At 39.6% G+C, this 25,173-nt stretch overlaps 1 protein-coding gene and 2 pseudogenes across 15 annotated transcripts in view; 2 read left to right on the top strand and 1 right to left on the bottom strand.

Moving 5' to 3' along the window:
• Positions 1-14: 14 nt before the first annotated feature.
• Positions 15-25,173, top strand: part of PPHLN1 (periphilin 1) — a 118,858-nt gene continuing 93,699 nt past the window's right edge. For 10 of the 15 annotated variants that reach the window (XR_002828716.1, XR_002828715.1, XR_002828714.1 and 7 more), the window contains exons 1-4: positions 21-154; positions 8,651-8,742; positions 20,780-20,944; positions 23,232-23,293. Coding sequence is in view for 8 of the 15 variants with exons in the window: in XM_023752280.1 (XP_023608048.1) it covers positions 73-154; positions 8,651-8,742; positions 20,780-20,944; positions 23,232-23,293 (401 nt within the window). In the remaining 7 variants the exon portion in view is untranslated. Of the gene's footprint in view, positions 155-732; positions 1,080-8,650; positions 8,743-20,779; positions 20,945-23,231; positions 23,294-25,173 lie in introns of all 15 variants that reach the window. The other 5 variants (XM_014454006.2, XM_014454004.2, XM_014454001.2 and 2 more) reach the window with 4 other exon arrangements.
• LOC102428971 lies at positions 5,925-6,514 on the bottom strand (annotated as a pseudogene).
• On the top strand, positions 7,442-8,042 carry LOC106696797 (annotated as a pseudogene).

Here is a 25,173-nt window from a genome sequence, read left to right as displayed (position 1 = left end):
GAAGGCAGCGCCTACAAAGCCTCTTCCCTCCCTGCTCGCTTTAGACCCCGGCGCGGGCCCGTTGCTGACGTCATGCGCGCGCCGGAAGTGCCTTCCTCAGAGCGGCGACGAGCGGACTACCACATTTACCGAGACTCCCGGCGGCCCAGAGTTGGTGAGCGTGTTTTCCCTTTGTGCGAGGGGGCCGGGGCCGGGGGGCCTCGCGGGAGTGGCGGCGGGTGGGCGGGCTGGCGGGCGGGCGGGCGTTTTCCGCGACGGGACTTGGGGTCTCCCGCTGCATTGGAATCGGGGAGCAGCTGTGCCTCTGCGGTGGAGGGTGGACAGACACAGTGGAGTTGGGAAAGAAAAGCAAAGTGTTAAGTCTGAGCTACATACAGTTCGCGTCTCTTGAGCGCCTTAGTCTGCAAGAAGGGGACTGAACGAGGTCACTTCAATAACCCCAGAAATGTTAGGAAGTCGGTAAATTTTACTGAATGTGTTGGACGCATCCACTTCGGTATTAGGCATTTTTGAGAGCTACAAAAAAAAAAGTGCAAAAACAGGCATTTTTTTTATTCCCCCACCCCCCGCTGGCGGATATCTTAATCCAGTTGGGGAGACTTGGATTCGGGAATGACTCACCTTGAGTACTGGTATGGACAGATGTTGAACTTCTCCGCACCTTTTTTTCCTTCCTGTGTCAATCAATCTATAATGGGCACACCACTGCTTTTTTTTTTTTTTTTTCCTAAGAGGATGTATACAGGCCCAGCATTCCTACAGAAAACAATACAAGGTAGTTTATACTAAACTTCTACCCACCAGCACACACAGACCAGGCCTCTCACCACTCCATGGGAGCCTGCGTGGCAGCAGCCTGGAGCCCAGAGCCTTTCCCGGAGCCGGCACGATCCGGACGGAAGCCGATGCCGCACAGAGCGCCCGAGGTGCGACCCAGCCAGAACACAGCTGCCTTTTGAGAGGCCCGCATGCCTCCGCGTCCCCCCGGGGACCGCCGGGACTCATTCTCTTGGCAGACTTGTGGCCAGCCAAAACTGCCATGCTCCACATCCCCGTTATCCTTGGTTACCGCCCGAGATGTAAGCCCCTTCGGTCTTCTCCGCTCCTCCGCCCCCGTCCCCGTGCTGCTTGGTGCTTCCCCTCCCGTGGTTTAGACTGTCCCTGCTGCTCTCTCCTTTTTATTTCTGCATTTCACCTCTCAGCACAGCTGTGCTCTCTGAAACCTCTATTCCCTGCTTAACCAACTCTTTTTTACATAGTCAGTCACTTTATGGAAATTCTACTTCATCTCTTGACTTTAACTCACACTTGGCCTTTCCCCTCCAGCCCTTTCAATTGAGCTTTACTCTGACAGTTGCTTTTGAGGCTGGGTGTTGGCTGTAGCCATGTTGAACTGATGTAACTATCTCAAATACTTTATCTCTCTCTCTCTCTCTCTCTCTCTCTCTCTCTCTCTCGGGCATTTTGTTTTCCCCGATCTCTTTCTGGATAATTTCGGTGACTGCTAAAGATCACTTTCTCTGAGGGGTGTTCCCTGACTTCCCATGGACAGAGTTGGATACCCTAGCCATGCCTTAAGCGCCCTTTACCTCCCTTATCATAGCCCTTATCTCATGTATCCTAATTGCTTGTCTCTCTGCCTTTTCAACTAAGGTAGGTTGTGGGGGAGAGGCTGTATTTTTGTAACTCTAGTGCTTGATAGACAGGTATTTCTGGAATGATTGCAATGCTCCAGGTACAGTACCATGAATGAGGCAGTGGACTGTTATTTCCAGACTTTACATCTAAGAGCCGTTCAGAGAGGGTCATCTGCTACTCAGGTACAGCTCATTGTGACTGTGTGATCCCAGTGTTGCCATAGCATCCAGTTTTTTCAAGGAAAGTTGGAAATGCAGTTGTTGTTTTTTAAAGTGATATCTTCCATTTTTAAGTTTTGTCAATGGGATAAAATTTTATTAAAAAAATACACACCACAACACAAAACTTGGGCCTATCAGTCACATGTGGCCTATCAGTCAACAGTTTGGATTCTGTTTTAAGTGTTGTTGGGTGTAGAAGTGGGCATTGTGGAGACTAATAGATTTTGAACTGAGCCTTTGGTGGATGGTTGGAAGTTGAATGAGAGAATGGAAAGAGGTATTCCGGTTTGGGAACTATGTCAAACAACTCCAGGTTAGTGTGTGTTTTTCTGTGGCAGAGCGATGAGGCTGGCATTAATCCTTTTGGAGAGAACAGGAGGTTAAGTGAAATGATAGAGGGAGCGAGCATATGGAGGGCAGAGAATAAGAAACTATTTGGATTCTTGATTAGGGAAACCAGATATGAATGAGGTATTAGCAAAGTGAATTGATTGTCTTTTTTTAAGGGTGAAATGGAGAGTAAAAGACTGGAAAGAGGCTGGCCAATTAGGACTTTAACTTCCATGTAGATAATAAGATTTAGATTTGTAAATATTATGTATAAGCAAACATCTGGTATTTTGTCTAACTTATGTAATTTTAGTTATTTGATAACTACAATGGACAATCAAGAATCTCCTAAGTTTTTAATACAGTATGGTGGGTCTTATAAAAAAAGTATCCTTAAAGCAGTGGTTCTCACCCTTCTGGCCCTTTAAATACAGTTCTTCATGTTGTGACTCAACCATAAAATTATTTTCGTTGCTACTTCATAACTGTAATTTTGCTACTGTTATGAATCGTAATGTAAATATCTGATATGCAGGATGGTCTTAGGCGACCCCTGTGAAAGGGTCGTTCGACCGCCAAAGGGGTCATGACCCACAGGTTGAGAACCCCTGCCTTAAAGCATTGAAAAGTCAAATACAGTGGGGCCTTGACTTACCAGTTTAATTAGTTCCGTGACGGAGCTCGTAACTCAAATTACTCGTATGTCAAATCAAAAGTGAACGAGTGAGACACGTAATGCTGGGCTGATGTTGTGGCGTTCACTGTGAAGTTCGCTGCGCCAACTAGCGGTGGGGTATCTGAAGCTGGCTTGTAACCCGAATTTTAGCTCTCAACTCAAAGCAAAAAATCCGCCGAATGATGGCTCTTATCTCAAAAAACTCGTTAGTCGGGACACTCGTAAGTCAAGGCCCCACTGTAACTTGTGAAACTAGTAGAGAATGCAGTCCTTTCACAGTTCTAAGTCACATGGTTCATTATGAAGCAGTCAGTGGTCTCCTTTTCTCTAACACCGTGTCTCCCTCCCTCTCTCCCTCCCTCCTTCCCTCACTTCCCTCCCCCCCCCCCCCAGGGGTTCATTCTAGGGTTTCTATTGGCAACAGGCTGTTTAGAAAGCTGGGTATTTATTTGGATTTGCAGTCATTGGCAAAGCTCAGTCCTCTTGGAGGCAGCTGGAGGAGTGGCCTCCTGGAGCCTTCTAACCTCTCTCTCTTAATCCATCTTGTTTACTGGCAGGATAATCTTCTGAAATGCCATTTTGCCCCCAACTTCATTTCCAGGCTTATAAGCCTTCAGTGAACTCCTCTAATTTTTTAGTATGTTGTGCCATTTAATGCCCTTGAATTTGTTCTCTCTGTCCTTCCCTGTTTTGTTGTGAAGCAGTGTAATATGATGGATAGGGTGTGGGCTTCAAAGTCATACAGGCCTGAGTCTGATTCCAGGCTCCATTTGGCTCTGGAATTTGAGCTTTTCAGAGCCTCCATGTTTTATCTGGAATGGGAGGAATAATACCTACTTCAGGGGAGGAAATGAAAACTTGTTGAATGCCAATCAGGGCTATTTCCTACTCCTTTGCAATGTGCATCTTCTCTTTTTGTCAGTTGCAGCTTTCTTATGTACATGTTGTTTTCCCTAATTCCTTTCCCTTTTCTTAGCTTATGTTATTTTCTGCATTTATCTTTCTCTGAACACTGAACAATGATTAATTCTAGTAGATACTTTGCTATATTTTGATCATTTTAATTGGCATCAATGTTAGTTTTTTTCCCGAACTTTAAATAAGTATGCTCTAAAATTAATTTTTAATTTAGTTGTCTGGAATTTTAAACATTTTTAGTTGAAATATTATTAGGTAGTTTTTAGTTCAAGACAGCTCTTAAAAACTTCTTGATTCAATTTAGTATGTGAGGAATATGTTTACCTTCTTTTAGATCAGTACATCTACTGAGATAAGATTTTTAAAAAGTGTCAGGGTCCCAGCCAGGCCAATTATATAGGGATTTCAGAGAATAGGGCCTAGACCAGTGATGGCGAGCCTTTTGAGCTCGGCGTGTCAGCATTTTGAAAAACCCTAACTTAACTCTGGTTCTGTGTCACATATAGAAATTTTTTGATATTTGCAACCATAGTAAAACAACGATTTATATTTTTGATAGTTATTTTATATATTTAAATGCCATTTAACAAAGAAAAATCAACCAAAAAAATGAGTTTGCGTGTCACCTCTAACAGGCTCGCCATCACTGGCCTAGACACTGGTATTTCTTTAAGGCTCGTTAGATAGTAATAATATGTACCCAAGGTTCAGAATCCCTGTTTTTGGTGCTAGACCTAAAGGATTCTTATCAGTACCTTTTGCTTAAAAATGAAATGGCACAGGTGTCATGAAAAGTGTGAAAGGAACCATAATCTAAGAGTGCTCATTGGAAGTTTTCTGGATAATTAAAAGATACAAAGTAATATTAATGTTTTCCAGAAGGGCTCATGTGGTGGTCATCAATATTATGTTTATTTATTTGGCCACTATTTAATAAGTACTTCTGCTAAGTAAGAGAGGTGCACAGTCATTTACTTTGCAGTGATATTTAGTTTGGGAGAGAGAAGAGGAAGAAAAGTAAATTGAAGATAATTTGATATAATAGTATTATAGATAGGTGCTTTAAGAGGCCCAAAGAAGGAACAACTTTATTCTTTATAAAGAGTATAAGAAACACAATAAAATGAATGGGACACAGCAAAAGCAGTCCTAAGAGGGAAATTTATATCATTATAGGCCTACCTCAAGAAACAAAAAAAAACAACCAAACTCAAATAAACAATCCATCTTTACACTTAAAGGAACTAGAAAGAGAACAACAAACAAAGCCCAAAGTGAGTAGGAGAAAGAATATAAAGATCAGAGCAGAAATAAACAAAATAGAGTCTAAAAAAACAATACAAAAGATTAATGAAACCAAAAGCTGGTTCTTTGAAAAGACAAGACTGACAAGCCTTAACCAGACCTCATCAAGAAAAAAGGAGAGAGGACCCAATTAAATAAAATCAGAAATGAAAGAGAAGTAACAGCTGACACCAAAGAAATACAAATGATTATAAGAAAATATGAAATATGGACAATATGGATGAAATGGATAAATTCCTAGAAACATACAATCTTCCAAAACTCAATCAGGAAGAATCAGAAAATATGAATAGAAAGATTATAACTAATGAAATGGAAACAGTAATCAGAATATTCCCAACAAGCAAAAGTTCTGGCTTCCCAGGTGAATTTTACTAAATATTCAAGAAGAACTAACATCTGTCCTTCTTAAGCTATTAGAAAAAAATTCAAGAGGAGAGAAGACTCCTCATTTTATGAGACCAGCATTATCCTAATTCCAAACCAGATAAAGACACTACAAAGAAAGAAAATTATAGGCCAATATCCCTGATGAACATAGATGCTAAAATCTCAACAAAATATTAGCAAACTGGATCCAGCAATATATTTAAAAGATCATATATCATGATCAAGTGGGTTTTATTCTGGTGTTGCAAGGTTGGTACAATATCCGCAAATCAGTTAACAGGATACACCACATAAAATCAAGGAGAAAAACCACATGATCATATCAATAATCCAGAAAAATATTTGATAAAATCTGGCACTCTTTTATGATAAAATCTCTCAGCAAAGTGGGAATAAAGGTTACATACCTCAATGTAATAAAGGCCATATATGACAAGCCTGCAGCCAACATAATTCTCAATGGGCAAAAACTACACAAGTGTTTCCCTTAAGATCAGTAACAAGACAGATGTCTATTTCACCACTTTTTTTTTTTTTAACAGAATGAGACTTTTGTTGTTATTACTCAAAAAAGCTTCATTTTTAAATTTATCTTTCTGACTCTGTGCTTGTGCCTTTAACACTTACACAACGATTTTCTGCTCCTCAATAAGGAAAGCATGCTTGATCCTGTCCCGGACACATTTAGCACACATGGATCCACCGTAGGCCCTGCTGATGTGTTTTTTTGTCTTAGACAACCTCATTAGAACTTTAGGTCTCACAGCACGAACTCTGCGAAGTCGGCCTGGGCACATGCCACGCGCAGATTTGGGTGCTTTCCCAACTTTCTTGGTATAAAGGTAAACAATCCTATTACCAGGGGTTCGGGACAGCCTGGTTTTGTTGGAAGCTGTGTTGTAGGACAGCCTCCGACGGTATGTCAAACGCTGGACCATGGTGAATACCTAAACATAAGTCACTGTCCCCGGAAGAGGAAAAGGAAAGCGCTTGCCTATTTCACCACTCTTATTCAACGTAGTATTGAAAGTCCTAGCTACAGCAGTCAGACAAGAAGAGATAAAAGGCATCCAAATTGGAAAGGAAGAAGTAAAACTTCATTATTTGCAGATGACATGATATTGTATATAGAGAACCCTAAAGATTCCACCAAAAACTACTAGAACTGATAAATGAATTCAATAAAGTAGCAGGATACAAATATATCCAGAAGTCAGATGCATTTTTATATACCAATAATGAACTGTTGAAAAGGAAACTATCTTCACTTAGAATTGCATAAAAAACAACCTAGAAACAAATTTAACCAAGGATGCAAAAGACCTGTACTCAGAAAATTATAAAACACTAGTGGCCCAGTGCACTGATTTGTGCACATTGAAAGGAAGTTAATTAGAAAAAAGATTTGTGCGGTAATTACGTTACTGCAAAACATTATATGTCAAAATAGTATATATAATACTAGAGGCCCAGTGCACGAAATTTGTGCATGGGTAGGGTCCCTAGGCTTGGCCGGCGATCAGGGCTGATCAGGGCCTTCTGGCTGCCAGTCAGGGCCTTCCTTCCTCAGCTGCCAGCTGGGGCCTTCCTTCGTTCTGCGCTGCCCCCTGGTGGTCAGCGCACATCATAGCGAGTGATTGAACTCCCGAGGGGACACTTTGCATATTAGCCTTTTATATATATAGATAGTATTATAAAATTAAAACACATGCGATTGGCGCCAGTGAGAGCTTTATATGTATCGTGCATGCGCTAGTCAATGTTTATTTTTAAATTGCCAGTGTACGTCATATGTACCAGATGGTCAGACGGACGTAAGGTTGGTCACTTAGCCTTTTATATATATAGATTGAAGAAAGAACCTGAAGACACAAATAAGTGGAAGCATCTGCTGTGTTCATGGATAGGGAGAATTAACATCTTTAAAATGTCCATACCAGCTCTTCCCAGCCTATGCCAAGCCATGGGCATCTCTTGGGACAACTGGCATAAGCCCTATAAGACCAGGGGCAAGAGAAAGCCCTACCAAGGAAGCGAAAATATGAGCTGAGACACCCTGCTGCCAACACAAAGATTGAACTCTACCACATACACATAATCTGCATGTGGGGAGGCAACAAGAAGTACTGAGCCTTAGACAGGGTGTGGGCAACTTCTGGGGCTCCAAGTGTTGTACATACAAAACAAGGATTATTGATGTTGTTTGCAGTGCATCCAGTAATGAACTGATCTGCACCAGGAGCTTAGTAAAGAATTGCATTGTGCTCATTGACAGGACAATGTACCCACTATGCACTGCCCCTGGGCCACAAAAAGGGGGCCAAGCTGACTCCGGAGGAGGAAGAGCTTTTAAACAAAAATCGACCAAAGAAAATTCAGAAGACTTGATCAAAGGAGAAAGAATGCCAAAATCAGCAGTCTTCTCAAGAAGCAGTTTCAACAGAGCAAACTTCTGGCATGCATTGCTTCAAGATCAGGCCAGTGTGGCCGCACAGATGATTTTGTGCTAGAGGGCAAGGAGCTAGAGTTTTCTGCGGGAAATCAAGGCCTGGGAAGGCAAATAAATCCTCTTCCCTCCTATCTTAGCTCATGTAATAAAGGTGTTCATTAAAAATAAAAATTCCATACTACCTAAAGCAATCTGTAGATTCAGTGCAATTCATATCAAGATACCGATGGCGTGTTTCACAAAACTAGAACAGATATTCCAAAACTTTATGTGGAACCACAAAAGACCCCAAATTGCCACAGCAATCTTGAAGATGAACAAAGTTGGAGGAATCATGCCACCTGATATCAAACTATACTACAAGGCCATAGTAATCAAAATAGCATGGTACCGGCATAACAACAGACGTATAAGTCAATGGAATGGAATAGAGAGCCCAGAAATAACCCCACACCTTTATGGATTTTTTTTTTTTTTTAGAATGGAATGGGTTGGGGGAGCTTTCTATTTTCTTTAAAAGAAAATTTCAAAATTGTTTGGAAGAAGAATTGCATTAATCATTCTTTTTTTTTTTTTTTTTTTTGGCCATTTACTTTTTTTTTTTCCTTTAAGTATCTCTGGAAAATACTTGTGTTGGAAAGTAGTCATTACTCCTTCATCTTCTCTATTATTGCCCAATAACAAAAAAAATTATAATTCTTTGGTTTCTCTTTTATCCTATAGTGGCTCACAGAAGAGATGAAATGTGGTCTGAGGGACGACATGACTACGAAAGGCTTCCAAGAGAACGAGCACCAACTCGAAATCACCCCAGTGTAAGTTCCTTCTACATGTAGAATAATTGAAAACCTAGAGTCTAAGTCATTTTGGTACACCACAGCTAGGCCTCTTAACAAAATCTTCAAGGGCCAAAAATTTACCAATCTAGGTTGAAATATAAATAGATTAAGCTTATCTTTTAAAAGTTAAAAGTGTGAAAGTAAAAGTCAGCATTTTATTTATTTAGAAAATCCCTATTTTATATTTCCTGCTTATATTTCTAGAATGAAGGTTTTATATTTGTGAAGAAAATTTTAGGTTTGGTAAAGGTCAGTCCATCACTTCACAAAGTATTTAAGCACCTGTTCCTGTTATTGGCCGACACCTATTTTTCTATATTCCTAAAAATGTTTGCAAATTGGATATGTGAAATTCTAAAGTAGGGGCACATCAGGAGCAGGCAGGCAGGCAACTTCTGGTATGCTGTCTTACTGCTTGTCTCTGTGGCTCTGGGAGTTGGAATTTTGAATCAGGTCTTTTCTCAAGGAGCTTGCTATTTTGCTTATTCCTATTTTCCCAGCAATATATCCAGTACATGGCATATAGTAAGGAGTTCAGTGTTTATTGAATAAATATATGCACTCAGCAAAATCCTATATGGAAACCCAAGGGAGGGTTTGAGGAAGGTCAAGAAGCCGTCAATCTTAAACTTTTGCACAGGCCCATTATAAGCACCAGGAGATTGGGCTTGTGGGCTTGATATTGTATGGATATATTTGTTTATATATTAGTTGTTTATTACTTATATGTTATAAGTAAATCCTATAACCCACTTAGATGGGTGGTGTTACCTTTAAAATTGTCATTTGGCCTAGGTTACAGCTTAGGTTGGGATTGATCTAAAATGATTTAAGATGGAAAAAATGAAGAGACTTACCATATATCTTTTAGAATGAGCAGACTTAATTATTACCATATGTGATTTCTTTTTAAGTTATTGTATAGACTTTATGTTTCTAATCAAAATCCCAATTTTTAAATTTTTTTCAACTTGATAAAAATATTTTATAGTTTACCTAGAACAACAAACAAGTGATATCGATAAACATGATGTAGGACAAATGCAGGGATGGGAAAAAGGATGATTTAAAATTTTTTTTTTATTTTTTAGAACTCCCGCCTGCACAAGGATATATCCCATTACGAATTTATTTTTCAAAGTTAATTAAAAGGATTTTTGGTGGGATTATGCCAGTTGGATATATAGTTGCATTTTACTTTGTTTCAATTTTTGGGGATTGCCCTTTTTCTTTTCTAATTCTTTTTTTTTTTTCTTTAATTTAACACAGATGGTTCCAAATTGCAAAATAAGGTACAGAGAGGGATAACTTATTTTATTATTTAAAAAATTATTTTATTGATATCAGAGAGGAAGGGAGAGGCAGAGATAGAAACATCAGTGATGAGAGAGAAACATTGATTGGCTGCCTCCTGTGCGTCCCCTACTGGGGATCAAGCTCACAACCCGGGCATGTGCCCTTGACCGGAATCAAACCCAGGACCTTTCAGTCTGCAGGCTGACGCTCTATCCACTGAGCCAAACTGGCCAGGGCGGGGATAACTTACTTTAAACAGTAATTTACTGTAATTTTATATTTAACTAGAGCCTGCTTACTACAAATGAAAGATTTTATGTATGAACTTCCTAATCTTCAAAACAATACTTAGTGTTGAATGGTACAACATTTATAGAACCCCGTAGAATGTTTTAGATACCGTAAAATGTAAGCAGGATTTATGTACAGGGATATAATTTCAGATAATGGGAATCACTCATGCTGAAATTATGAAAAAAGTTATGATATAAAACCTTAAGTATACCATTCTGCATTATGTATGCATGCTATATTATATCATAGAACATATTGCAGTAGAAGTTGGCTTAAAAAGCTATCAAGACTGGAAGCAGAGAGATACGCTAGGAGGCTATTGCTAGGCAGGGGAGCTGGGGAAAAGTATTAAGATGGGATTAATCAGTTATATCAGTGTCATGAAGACCAGTAAGAAGGGCCCTCCAGTTCTTCAGTTAGGTTAATGTGTGAGAATGGATTTGAGAAAGTTCATATCCAATAGACATTGTTGTTCTCTGAAGTAAGAGGTAGCAAGATCATCTATTCAAAGTTGAGGAGGTGGAGGAACACTTGAGTCCCAGCACTGAAGCTTTGGAGTAAACATTACAAATTATCTTCTGAGTAGGAGGATTAATAAGATTTGCTGAGGACTTTTGTGCACCATAAGTTTTATACCTAAGAAGCCCAGATTAGAAATGAGGAAAGCAAGTTGTATTGAAGATTGCAAGTTGAGTGGTTGACCCAGGGAGATAAGGATATCGAAGGTTCTGACCCAGAGAATTACGGAGGTAATATATTATGTGATATGGACTGTTTAAGAAGGGAGTCTATGTGATAGGGACTGTTTAACTGTTTGAGTCCCAAGCAGCGCGATTGCGCTGCTGAGATTTTATGTCGAGAAAACATACGATTCGTTTGAGTCCCAGGGGGTATTGAAAAAACACTGTCGAAGAATCCCAAACAGCGCAACTGCGCTTTCTCTAAATAAGTACGAAAAGACCCAAACAGCGTGATAGCGCTTGTTTTATTTTATGTCGAGAAATACCAAGCAGCGCGATTGCGCTGCTTGGGACTCAAACGGTTAAGAAAGGGAGTCAGGCAGTGAGAGGGAAGGTGGATTGAAAGAAGTGAGGGGTTGAGGAACAAGAAAAGCTTAGTGAGCTTGAAGACAGGGTGTGGCAGAAAGATAAGGCAATTGGTAATTTAGAGTGTTGAGTTTTCAAGACAAAATAGTTCTGGGTGATTAATGTTCAATGTATAGTGGTGAGGGACAGAAGGTGGGTGAAGGTAATTGGCGTTGAGATCAAGAAAACTTTGAGGCTAGATTTTTGGACCAGGGATTTAGATTAGAGGTGCTAAATCCTTGCTATACATTAAAATCACCTAGGGAGCTCTTAAATACCTATGTATGGGTCCCATTCCAGATAATCTACACTAATAAAAGACAAACATGCAAATTGACCGTACCTTCGCTACACCTTAAGCCACTCCTACCAGCCAATCAGAGTGACTATATGCAAATTAACCCAACCAAGATGGCAGCCGGCAACCATGCAGCTGAAGCAAGCAGGAGGCTTGGTTGCCCCAATGATGGAGGAAGCCAGGCTTCCCGCCTGCCGTAGCGGGCTCTGAGCTCCACTCAAAGCAACAAAGTTTCAATTATAGAAGGTAAATAAACCCCAGATACCTGCTTTCAGCCGGCTGTGGCCACTGAGCTGGAGTGAGCAGGAGGCTTGCTTGCGCCAGTGATGGAGGAAGCCAAGCTTCCCGCCTGCCAGCTGGCTCTGAGCTCCACTCAGGCAACAAAGTTAAAATTATAGAAGATAAATAAGTCCCAGAATAAAAAATAAAAAAAAAAGAGGCTGGGAGCTTTCGTCGCGGGGGGGCTTGGCCAGCCTGAAAACGGCCCTCAGTCCCTCACCCAGACTGGGCAGGCACCCCAGTGGGGACTCCCCACCCTAAAGGGGGTGTGGCCAGCCTGAAAACAGCCATCAGTTCCTCACCCAGGCTGGCCAAACCTCCATGGGGTGAGGGTCCCCACTGGGGGGGCTTGACCAGCCTGCAAACAGCCATCAGCCCCTCATCCAGGCTGGCCAGGCACCCCAGTGGGGACCTCCACCCTGAAGGGGGTGTGACCAGCCTGCAAACAGCCATCAGCCCCTCACCCAGGCTGGCCAGGCACCCCAGCGGGATCCCCACCCTGATCTGGGACACCCTTCAGGTCAAACCAGCCGGCCCCCACCCATGCACCAGGCCTCTATCCTATATAATAAAAGGGTAATATGCAAACTGACCCTAACAGCAGAAAGACTGGGAATGACTGGTCACTATGACACACACTGACCACTAGGGGGCAGACACTCAATGCAGGAGTTGCCCCCTGATGGTCAGTGCGCTCCCACAGGGGGAGCTCTGCTCAGCCACAAGCCAGGCTGACGGCTGCCAGTACAGCAGTGGTGGTGGGAGCCTCTCCTGCCTCCTCAGCAGCGCTAAGGATGTCCAACTGCAGCTTAGGCCTGGTCCCCGCTGGCAAGTGGACATCCCCCGAGGGCTCCCGGGCTGCCAGAGGGATGTCTGACTGCCAGCTTGGGACCGATCTACCAGGGAGTGGGCCTAAGTCAGCAGGTGATCATCCCCGAGAGGCCCCAGACTGCGAGAGGACACAGGCCAGGCTGAGGAACACCACCCCCACCCCCCAGTGCACAAATTTTTGTGCACTGGGCCTCTAGTTAAGTCATAATTATCTGCAGGTAGGATCTGGACATCAGTGTTTAAAAGTTCATCAGGTGGTTCTTATATGAAGAGTTAAGAAATGCAGATTGTAGATGAACACTGATGTCACTTATATGAGGAGTTGAAGTAAAGATCACAGGTTGATGGAAGTCCTCAATTAATGAGGATATGCAATTGGTAATTTAGAGTGTAGTAAAATCTGCACAAACCAAAAACATTTTCTTTTTATCCACTTTTGTATGTATATATGTGAAACAGAGCCTCTTTTCCTTTGTAAAATAATTTCAACAGCAGTAAGCAGAGAGATGTTTTATTTATTTATATTTTTACTTAAAAAAAAATCTTTATTGTTGAAAGTATTACATAGGTCCTCCCTTTCCCCCCATTAATCTCTTCCAGCCCACTCCCGTCCTTCCTTTGCCCAGGCCCTCACCAACCCATTGTCTGTGTACAGGGGCTATGCATATATGTTTATGAGTTCATATATGCATAACCACCCTCCCCTGCCTTCCCTCTGAGGTTCAACGGTCTGTTCAAGCTTCTATGACTCTGGGTCTATTTTTGATCATCAGTTTATTTGGTTCATTAGATTCCACATATGAGTGAGATCATGAGATAAGTTTTATACCACAATTGCCCTTGATGTCAGAGTAGCTATACTCAACTATCTCTAACTGCCCAATTGGAAATCTTACTTAAGTTCTCTAGCTACTTGTTTTCTTTTAGAGGGGGAAGAGCATAGATTGCTTTTCTCCTTTTGAGAGCACAGAACATGCCCAGACCTTATACAGGTCTCCTCTTTTTTTTCTTTTTATTCCAGTAGATTGGTCTCCCCCTCCCCCAATCAGCCTCTCCTAATTTATAAATCCTTTAGTATTCCCATATTCCCCCTCTTCAAGACTCAGATTCATTTTTTTCCCGGTGAACTGGGCCTTATTTTGGTTAGTGACATAAAGCCTTTCTTTTCCCTCAATATGTTACGTACTCCTTTGATGGCTCTTGGGAATTATGCCTTCTATGTTACACCTACATTTTAGTTAAATAAAACATAGGTTCTTAACCTTTTTTTTGTGTGCCATGGATCCCCTTAGCAGCCTGGTGAAGTATATGGACCCCTTCTCAGAACCACTTATTTGAAGATAACAAACTATTAAAAACCAAATTTGTGATGTAGTATATGTACTTCGTAGGTAGGTCAATCAGTCATTAAATATCAAGAGCTAGTGGTAAGAGTTTTATTGCAGTATTTTCAAAGTAGTGATGAGTGTAAATGATATTTTGAGATATTTGCAATAGCAATAATTTGATATATAAATATCTGACTTCTATTAGTGATGATGCACAAATACTGCTTTTGTGTTTGTTGCCTATATTTAGGTAAAAGAGTAATTTTATATTCATATCTGCTTTCGTGGTCTCAATTGAATCCTTGGGTTAAAGTGATAAGTGACACTAAAACTAGAAATGTAACTCAATCAAGTTATAATTTCTGACTGGATTTAATAAAAACATAGCTTAAAAGTTTTAAAATAGTTTCTTACAATGCAGAGATTATCTAATATTACTTTAAAAGCTATATTGTTATATCATATTGACATGTGCAAGAATGTTCACAAGCAGCATTATCTATAATAATTCCAAAATGGCAACAATGTGAATGTCTAGTAGTAGAAGGGATAAATTAATTTACAACCGTACAGCAATGAGAATGAATGGAATTTTGCCAAATGCAACAGCATGTGTGAATCTCACAAGCATGATACTGAAAGAAAGAAGCCATACAAAAGAGTATATTCTGTGTGTTTTCTTTTATACAATGTGTCAAAACTGGAAAAACTAGTCAGGAAAGTGGTTACATTTGGGAAGACAAAGGTAGTGACTGGGAGACAGCATGGGAAGGCTTTTGCCTTGCTAGGAATGTTCAGTTTCTTTTTTTTTTTTTTTTTAAATATATTTTATTGATTTTTTACAGAGAGGAAGGGAGAGAGAGATAGAGAGTTAGGAACATCGATGAGAGAGAAACATCGACCAGCTGCCTCCTGCACATCTCCCACTGGGGATGTGCCCGCAACCCAGGTACATGCCCCTGACTGGAATCGAACCTGGGACCCTTCAGGGCCGCAGGCCGATGCTCTATCCACTGAGCCAAACCGGTTTCGGCGTGTTCAGTTTCTTGATCTGAGTAGTAATTGCACAGTGTGATTAACTGAAGAGAATTTATCCAGGAGTGTATTTGTGATTTGTATACTTTTTTGTGTATATGTCATATCTCAATAAAAATTTCACTTAAATTTTGAAAAAGCATATTATTTTCTAAATATAAACTTGTAGTTAATTCTTTTAAAAGTGAGAAACCACTATCATTAGTGCCTGGGATAGAGAAAGATTATACTCTATTTTTTATATTTGGGTTCTATACTAGAAAAGCAATTTTACTGCATTTTTTTTCTTCTCTTTTTGCCCCATTCATTCCTAATTCTGATATGTCAGAAATGTATTTAAGGAACATTGGATATGATATATAATATGACTTGAAGGGGAGACTTGAGACCGTACCTATGACACTATTATTTTATATTAATAAAAGCAGCAATTTTGTGGCCTCCTAGTTTTGTTGAACCTGGAAAGGCAATTGGACACTCATATATTTTGGTGCCCATATGAAATTACACTAAATTTGAGTATTGGAAAGCTTATCCTCAGTGTACAACTTTATAGCTTTTAAAAATTACTTGTGTATCAATAAATTACTTTTATAAGGTGCTTGCACAGAAATTTTTATTTGGCCTTAAACTTGGGTAGATAGGATGTAAAGCTCAAAGGGGTACACTACAGAGAGTCTGTATATAAGTATACACATTCCTCCATTGGGAATATCTGCATTTAACTTCTAGATGTCTGTAAGGTCCTTATTTTTATACCCTCGCTGGTGTGGCTAAGTGGTTAGAGCATCGGCCCATGCTCTATCCACTGAGCCAAGGCTAGGGCAGGTGCAATGTTTTTTTAAAGTTTTTTTTTTCCCCAATGTGAAAATTACTACATGAAATGCAAAACCTAAGTGTTAATGTGCTTAGTTTTGATTTAGTAATATTATTGTAGAGCTGCCCTAGTAGGTGCTTAACTTTCTTGACTGACAGAATTGCAACAATAACAATCCTCACTGGAGGACATACTGAGAGAGAGCGAGAGCGAGAGCGAGAGCGAGAGCGAGAGAGAGAGAGAGAGAGAGAGAGAGAGAAGGGGGGAAGGGAAAGGGGTAGGGGAAGGGGAGGGGAAGAAAAAGAGAGAAGCATTGATGTGAGAAACATTGGTTAGCTGCCTTCTGCAGGCACGTACCCCACTGGGGATTGAACCAACAACCCAAGTATGTGCCCTGACCCGGAACTGAACTGGCAACCAAGCGGTGCACAGGATGATAGTAAACCTACTGAGCCAATCCTACTAAGCTTACCTTTTTTTGCTGTCACTATTTTCAGAGAGATATAATCAGTTCTTGGCTACATTCTACAACAATGTGTCCTAATTTTCTGGGACAGTTCCAGTTTAATATATTTGATAAATTATCCCCAAAAGGCAATTGAATATTTCATTGAAAATTCAGCAAGTGAGCCCGCTGTAGTGGCTCAGTTGGTTGAGCATTGTCCCCTGCACTGAGAAGTTGCAGTTTCCATTCCTGGTCAGGGTATATGCCTGGGTTGCAGGTTTGATCTCAGGTCAGGGAGTGCACGGAAGGCAACCCATCTCCCCCCGCCCCCAGGCCCCCGCCCCCGCGTCTTCTCTGTAAGTATGTCCTTTAAAAAAAGAAAACTCAGCAAGCTAATTAAACCAGTAAGTGCTATAATAAAAATGCTTGTCACAAACTAGGATGGATCAGAGTGAAGAACCCTCATACTTAGAAAACAAAAGTTTACCAGCCTGTGTAATACAATTTTTTAGTTAGATATGGTTTGTTAGGTACTTTTCTAGTAAAAAGCATGTGATGCCAAAAGTGACATAACATTGGGATAGCAAAGAAGAATATATATTATGTATGTGGTGCTTACTATGTGCCAAATGATATTCCAGATGATGGGAATAGAGCAGTGAATAAGACAAAGTAAGGTTTCTGCACATGGGGCTTGTATTTGTAGTGTAAGTCGTTGAGTTAGGAAGTGATGGCATTGATTGCTTACATGAGCCATCATATATAGTTATTTTACTGGTAGGTTGGTATGTTTTTGTTGTTTTTTATTTTTTTGTAAGGGCAAAAATTAAGTATATAAAAGTAGACAAAATAATGTAATGAACGCCCCATGGACAAATCATCTAAGTGGCAATTATCAAAACTCAAGGTTAGTCTTGTTTTGTCTGTGCCTTCACTGCTTTTCTCTTTCTCAGATTATTTAGAAGTAAATCCAAGATACCATATTTCAAATGCAAATAAATATTTCAGTGTGTATCTCTAAAAGATAAGCATGCTAAAAGGGGGTGCTTATGCATTAAAATTTTTATTTTAAATATTTTTGTGTTAAATTGTGTGCAAAATATATTTTATTGACATTGGAGAATAAGTAATTTCAAAGAAATAGGGATCCTCATAATCTGTATCCAGCCTAATAATTTCATTGAGTTCATTTTTAGTTAGTTGAAAATGATCCCTTTTATCCTCAAAAACCTTTTAAGTTTTACTTTTTTTTTTTTTTAAATATATTTTATTGATTTTTTTACAGAGAGGAAGGAAGAGGGATGGAGAGTTAGAAACATCAATGAGAGAGAAACATGGATCAGCTGCCTCCTGCACACCTCCCACTGGGATGTGCCCGCAACCAAGGTACATGCCCTCGACCGGAATCGAACCTGGGACCCTGAGTCCGCAGGCCGACGCTCTATCCACTGAGCCAAACCAGTTATGGCAGTTTTACTTTTTAAGTTCTAGTTTTTATTTTTGGTTTGTATGTAATGGTGCCATTGTTTTCTAAGATATTTCTAAAATGGAGTTTCCAAACATACCATTCCGAAGCCTTGTGTACTTTTGTTAGCATTTAGAGAGGAGAATTACATGTGTATAGCTTATTGTAAGATTTGTACAGGAATTTCAAAGAGTGATGATATTTTCATTCAGGTCTGGCATTGCAGGTAACGAAAAGTACTATTTGAACTTTAATAGTATAAGCTTTTGAAAGAGAAATTCTGAAATCTTTGTCACTCATCATGGATTTTATTAGAAAGAAAAAGAAATCCATGAATGTTGTATCTGGATAAGGCATGAACTATCTCTGAAAATATTTTTGCTTTGTCACAGACTCATATAGTCATCTTTATTTCCTTAAGTCTTTTCATATAGGTAGGGAGTTTTCTTTAAGATTAGATGCCTACAGAGCAGAGATGCTATAATGTACTTATATTTGAACACTTTCGCAAAACAGGAAACAGTTTGATTTTTATTGCTAGATACAAGAGCTGTTATTAGGAGTTGCTCCCCCCCCCCCCATCTGTTATTTGGTAAAAACAATTTGTTAAATATATAACTAAATGTGACTCTAGTTTTACTTCTTTGAAAGTTTTACCGTACACATTTTAAAATCCTGAAATAATTTTCTAGTAACTGTGGGAGTTGAACAAAGGAATGGGCTGCTTAGGAAGAAGCTCTCTCTCCATTTATCGAAATGTTTAGGCATATGCACCCCACCATCCTCCAAATAAGCATGTACCAACAAATAAGGATATTGTGGGATGGAATTTCATGGTTTCTTAAAACTGGAGAAATCAGTAATTCTACTTTTATAACAGATTTTGAATTAACATTTTTGAATAATACGTTTTGAATTAGAAAATGTTATAATTTGTAATGTTACTAATTTTGGCTTAATGACATTTTTTAGAAGATTAGCATTTGCTTAGATTTAATTGAAAGCTCTGTGGAAGATAGTGTTTAGAAGAAACTCAATAAATTAATCTGTGTACTATGTTGTTTTAATATATTTAATTGATTTCATAGAGGAAGGGAGAGGGAGAGATAGAAACATCAATTATGAGAGAGAATCATTGATCGACTGCCTCCTGCACATCCCCTACTGGGAATGCGCCCGAAACCTGGCATGTGCCCTTGACTGGAATCAAACCCAGGACCCTTCACTCCACAGGCCGACGCTCTATTCACTGAGCCAAACCAGCTAAGGCTGTTTAGTATGTCTGATGCAAACATATGAAATGTTTCTTATAATTTAATATCTAACATACTAAAGAAGGAAACAACCTTGGAAAAAAATTAGGTAGATATTTTAGCTGTCAAGTAGATATGAACTACTGATTTTATTTTTTCCAAGCACATTAACAAATTTCCTACCCTTTGGGAAGTTTGAATAGGATGTAATAACTTATTAACTGAATAGTTGTAGTTATCAATGCTAAGAAGTAATTTAAGAAATAGACAATTAAAAAAATTTAGTGCTTCACGTAGACTTATGTAAATAGTAAACATTCTTTGAGCACCTAGTTTATACTATTGTGCTAAATGCTTTACAATCTGTTTTTTATTTAGCCCTCACACCAACCTCATGAGGTAGGTATTAAGCTAATTTTACAAATAATAAAACTGAGGTTTAGTAAGGTAAAGTATCCAGCTTTGAATGTTGGGCTTTATGTTTTGTTTTTTTATTTTGTTAAATTAGTTAAGTCATTAGTTGATCATGTCTTACATACTGTGATAGCTTACCAGTTTCTTCCACCTCTATCTCACCCGATATTGATAGAAAGTTAGCATGAGTGCTCAAGAGCAGATTACTTACAGATATGTGCTCTGTATTTCTAGTTTTTACTGTTGATCATCATTTTTGTTCTGTTACTTTACCGAAGCTACTAATCTAAGACCAGTGTTGTTCTCCCTCTGCCCAATTTCCTAACCCCCACAAATAATCCATTCAGTTGCTAAAACGTTAAAACAGTGGTTCTCAACCTTCTGGCCCTTTAAATACAGTTCCTCATGTTGTGACCCAACCATAAAATTATTTTCGTTGCTACTTCATAACTGTAATGTTGCTACTGTTATGAATCGTAATGTAAATGATATGCAGGATGTCTTAGGTGACCCCTGTGAAAGGGTCGTTCGACTGCCAAAGGGGTCGCGACCCACAGGTTGAGAACCGCTGCTTTAAAACATTAACAACATATTACTTTGAAAATTCATTCAAATTTTACATTGGGTTTTCTTTTGTGTCCAAACCTATGAAGTCAAAAACTCTCCTTTGTCCAGAGCTGTGGAGAGATAGCAAAATGTTTCCTCCTGATCTTCCTACCTCAGTATTACCTCCCTATTTGCTGTTGCTAATGTGTAGAAAAGTCTTGCATTTCTTATGAACAGTATACTTTAACAATAGACCAAGGATGTATGCTATCTTAAATGATTTTATTCCTAAAATTCCTAGACAATTAGAGATTAGAGTTATTGTAACACTCTTATTTTCTGTAGTTTATTTATTATTAAAACAATATTTTCTTTTACTTATGATTGATTTTCTGCATTGCTGCATGTTAAACACCTGGTTTTCTTCATTGAACGATTTTATTTCCTTTAATCCATGTGAAGACCGTACTGTTAGTTATATTCATGTTATTTCATTAAAGCATTTTTGTTTGTTTATACATTTACTTTATTTGATTAAGGATAAGATCTCCTGTGCTTTTTTGAAACCTTTCCAAAACCAAATAGAGAAGTTAGTGATTGTTGTATATTTCTTTTTGTCTGTTTTAGGATGGCTACCGTAGAGTAGTTAATATTGTGACAAAGAAACCACCACTGCTAGACAGACCGGTTGAAGGAAGCTACAATAGATATTACAGTCATGTTGATTACCGAGACTATGACGAGGGCCGCAGTTTTTCTCATGATCGAAGAAGTGGTCCACCTCACAGAGGAGTATGTAAATTTACCCCATATACTAATTGTTACTTTTTTTATAAGTTTAAAAGTCATGTAATTTTTAAAATTTATGTGACTGGCCATGAAGGCAGTTGAATAAACACTTCCTGCTTGATGCTCTGTTGAATTGCCTGCTGGAGCTGTCAAATGGGAACTGGTAGTGAAGAATCTTGGGGTGCTGGACAAAGTGGGTAAGCACTCTGGAGAGCTTTATCTAAATGACATTAATTCCAACTAGCCCACATCATCAGGGATTTGCAGAATTAGTTAAAGGTAATCTGTTCCCTTGGTACTCAGTAAGTGATGACCAAGTGGTTACCATTTCTTACAAATGTGCCCACTTATAATTACTTTGCTTATTTTTAGCATGATGAAATGCTGTGGGTGAGGTTGGGTTAAGGTTGAGTCTCTGTTTCATTTTTGCTATAGTTATTAAAATTTATTTACTAATTCAGATTAGAAAGCACTCAAAACATCACCTTTCCCATAGTAAGCACTTTTAAAATGTTGGCTGATATCATTACTATTTTGACTGCTGTTATATTGTTTTTTGTGATCATCTTTAATAATATAAAACTATGTATTTAATGTTGCAGTGATCTGTCATTGAACTTGATTGAAAATATTCCTTGATGCAATTTCTTTAATGTAGCTTGCATGTTTCCTCTGCTAGGCCATTTTCCTACATGATCTCTTTCCCCCCTTCCCTATTGTATAATATTGTAGTTGACAGTACCTATTCAAGCATTTCTTATGATAAAATTTGACCTTACATTTGCTGTTGGAATTAGTTTCCATACTTTTCACTTGAAGAAATGGAGGTAAGGTGACTTACCTAGGGTGGGTATACATATGGGAGTCCAGTTCTCTCACTGCCATGTTGTGGTTGCGCTGACAATTCTATAGTGGTAATGAGACTATTCAGTGTTTTCTTACGTTTGCTTTGAAAGTTTGGAGTGTTAGGATTTCCTTCTCATAGAATTAATTTTTATTTTATTTAATTTTAACATGTCATGCTCTTCCTTTAGGAAGAGGGATTCCATTTTGAAAAGTAAATATGCATTATCCCTATCCTAGAAATACAGGATTTTGCCATCAGAGCCCTTATTCCAGGTAGTCTCAGGAAGAAACAGTTTGGTCTTTGCATAAAGTTGTTAACCCTCTTGTGAAAACCCTGTGGCCATTTGCTGCTGTAGAGAGGGAATTTTGGATTCAGTGGACCGATTTGTATTTGAATCCTCACGAACATGATTTTTTTCTAAAACCTTGTAGCATAATAGTGCCTCAACAATAATTTTTTCTATTGATATAAATAGTGTTTATACTGTATAAAACATTTCCTCTTTAAATTCTCTTCAAACAAACAAGCCCACTTGAGATTCTTAGGACTTTTATGATACTGATTCTTTTCTAGACTTTAGTCATATAGTGCAAACTACTTACTTGATCCAATATTTAATTATAGCTGTTGAGTTTTTTCTTTTGTTTATATTTAATGTTGTGAAGAAAAATGATGAATAGACTTTATATAAGAGCAGAGTCTGTGATGCTAAAGGAAATGAAAATAGTATTTATTTAGCTGAATCATTGTTTCTGATTGTAAGTAATTTACATGTTGTATTGTTCTGTGTATAATTTTAAATTAATTGGGTGTGGATTATTATGTGTTTCTTTTTTTATGAACCTTTTCAAATGTGTCTATCTTAGAGGACAAAATTTATTTGCTTTCTTTGATTAATTTCAAACTTAGTGCCACATTTAGCTCTAACATAGCTTATCAGTAAGGGTGGTTTCTTGTTTCCAAATTGAATAGGAGGTAAGATGAGAAATGAAAACTTGAGAGAAAAGTGGGAAAGTACTAAATTTCTTATTGAGCTTGAAAATTGATGAGATAACTTGACATACGAATAAAATGAAAGGCCAAGAAACATCTACTTAATTAAATTTAAATTGAGCCTTTGTTCTTGAACAGCCCTTAGCTATTGTTATGTTGGTATATATGTCCTTGGCAGTAAGACTGTTAGGGCCTACCAGAGAAATATTTAAGCATTTTCATTGAAATAAATGGTACCACAGATTCTCAGTTTATTACTAATTTAGTTGTTGAAATGGATGATTTGTATATTTTTTATTTTATGCTTTTTAGCCTCAGAGAAATTTAGAAAGGTGTTTTGTCTTCATATTATTTTGGTCTTAGAGACTAGGTTCCTAGTACTACTGTTAGATATATTCTATGTGACCAAAATAACACAAATAAATATCTAAGTATCTTTTTATTTTACAGGATGAATCTAACTATAAGTGGACAAGAGATGATCATTCTGGAAGTCGTCAGCCTGAATACAGGTAAAAAGATGAAATTAATAACATAACTACTTTGATACTTGACTCATGAGATATAGTAGGTCCTTGGGTTACATCGGAGATTCGTTCCTATGGCCGACATAACATGATTTTTGCTGTAAGTCGGAACCCACCTACATAAGCACCTATGTCACTCACATGGAGCACATACATAGCAGTAATGAAGTGAAACAGTAAAAAAAATTTAAAAGAAAGATAACAATTCCTTACTTGTGGTAAATAAATAATAAAAAACATAAAGCACATATGTACATACGGCAAAATGATGGAACTTTTTTTTTATAAATAAACTAGAGGCCCGGTGCACGAAAATTCATGCACTGGAGGGGGGTGTCCCACAGCCAGGCCTGCCCCCTCTCACAGTCCGGGAGCCCTCAGGGGTGGGAGGCGACCTGGCGATCAGGGGAAGGCGATACCCCATCATGACACCTCTGCTGCTGCCACTGTCGGCAGCGCAACCCTCGGCTGGCCTTGGTTACCTGAGCCTTGGGTGGCTGGGCAGCTGACATCTGAGGCTTGCCTGCACCTTGTGCCGGCCCTGGGCGGCTGGGGGACTGGGGGGACTGGGGGACTCTGGAGGCAGGCGCGAGGAGCGGCTGGGCCCCTGCTGCCCCGGCGGGGCTGAGGGGACTGGGTGCTGCCATCTTGTGGCTGTGGGCGCCGCCATCTTTGAGGGTGTGGCAGTCAATTAGCATATCTCCTCCTTATTGGCTGTGGGCGCCTCCATCTTTGAAGGTGGGGCAGTCAGCATATTCCCTCCTTGTTGGCTGTGGGCGCCACCATCTTTGCGATGGTGTGCTGGTCAGTTAACATATTCCTTCTTTATTAGATAGGATGGGAGATGGTGACGTAACCACGAAACGACGTACGTCGAGTCTGATATAACTTGAGGACTGTCTGTATCTAACCTCAAAGGGGCTTCTGCTCAAGGTGGCAGTGTAGATAAATGCGGTACTCGTATTCTTCCACAACCACATCAAAATTACAAGTAAACTACAGAACAAGCATCATTCAGAACAGCCTGAAATCTATCTAGTTGAACAAAAGTTCTATAACTAAAGATATAAAGAAGAAGCCAAATTGAGACTGGTAGTAGGGACAGAGACACAGAATTGGCTGGTTCCATGCCACATGTGGTGGTTAAAAATCGGGAGGCTCCCACTAAGGAGTGAGGGGTTCTGTCCCACGCCAGGATTCACTCGCCAGGGTTCCGGGCCCAGAAAAGTAAAAACCAGTGGGGATTGTTGTTGAGTGAGACACAGGGCTGCTGGAGTCCCAGGCATTCCTCTTAAAGGGCCTGTGCTTGGGCATCAGCAAGAAAGTTGCCAGGGAGATATGAGGAGGAATTAAATTTTGTGACTTCAGGATGAGGGCTGGAGGGGCAGCTTTCCTCCCAGACAGATGTGGCTGGCAGAGGCATTGTTCCTTTGCTGAGCCCTCTCCCTACAGGCTGGCAGGTGGGTGAAATATATGAGTCTCCATCAACCTGGCTATCACTGTTCACCCTGCCCTGGTGAGTCCCTGAGACCCTGTCCCACACCAAGTCGTTTCCAGAACTTAGTGAGAACTTCAACAATTTTGGGCCCACCCAAATCATTTCCAGTGGCTTTTCCATACAAATGGCCTGTCTTGGCTAATGTTGTAGACTTTCCTAAAATCTCTCAATGGTTCACATACCTGAAACAAGCAGCATTTGGCCTTTGTGTGCCCACTATCTCTTACTAAGTGGCCGCAGGACCAGCACAAGCAGCAGCTGGCCTTGGTTCCTGGGTACCTCCAAGCCCAGCACAAGCAGCAGCCATCTACAGATTGCTCTATTACTCATAGTGGGTGGCCCTACGCAGAGCACAGGTGGCGGCTGA

The sequence above is a fragment of the Myotis lucifugus genome, unplaced genomic scaffold, assembly GCF_000147115.1.
Source record: "Myotis lucifugus unplaced genomic scaffold, Myoluc2.0 scaffold_30, whole genome shotgun sequence".
NCBI lineage: Eukaryota > Metazoa > Chordata > Mammalia > Chiroptera > Vespertilionidae > Myotis > Myotis lucifugus.
The sequence above is the reverse complement of the archived record's forward strand: the minus strand, read 5'-3'. Positions and strand labels throughout refer to the sequence as shown.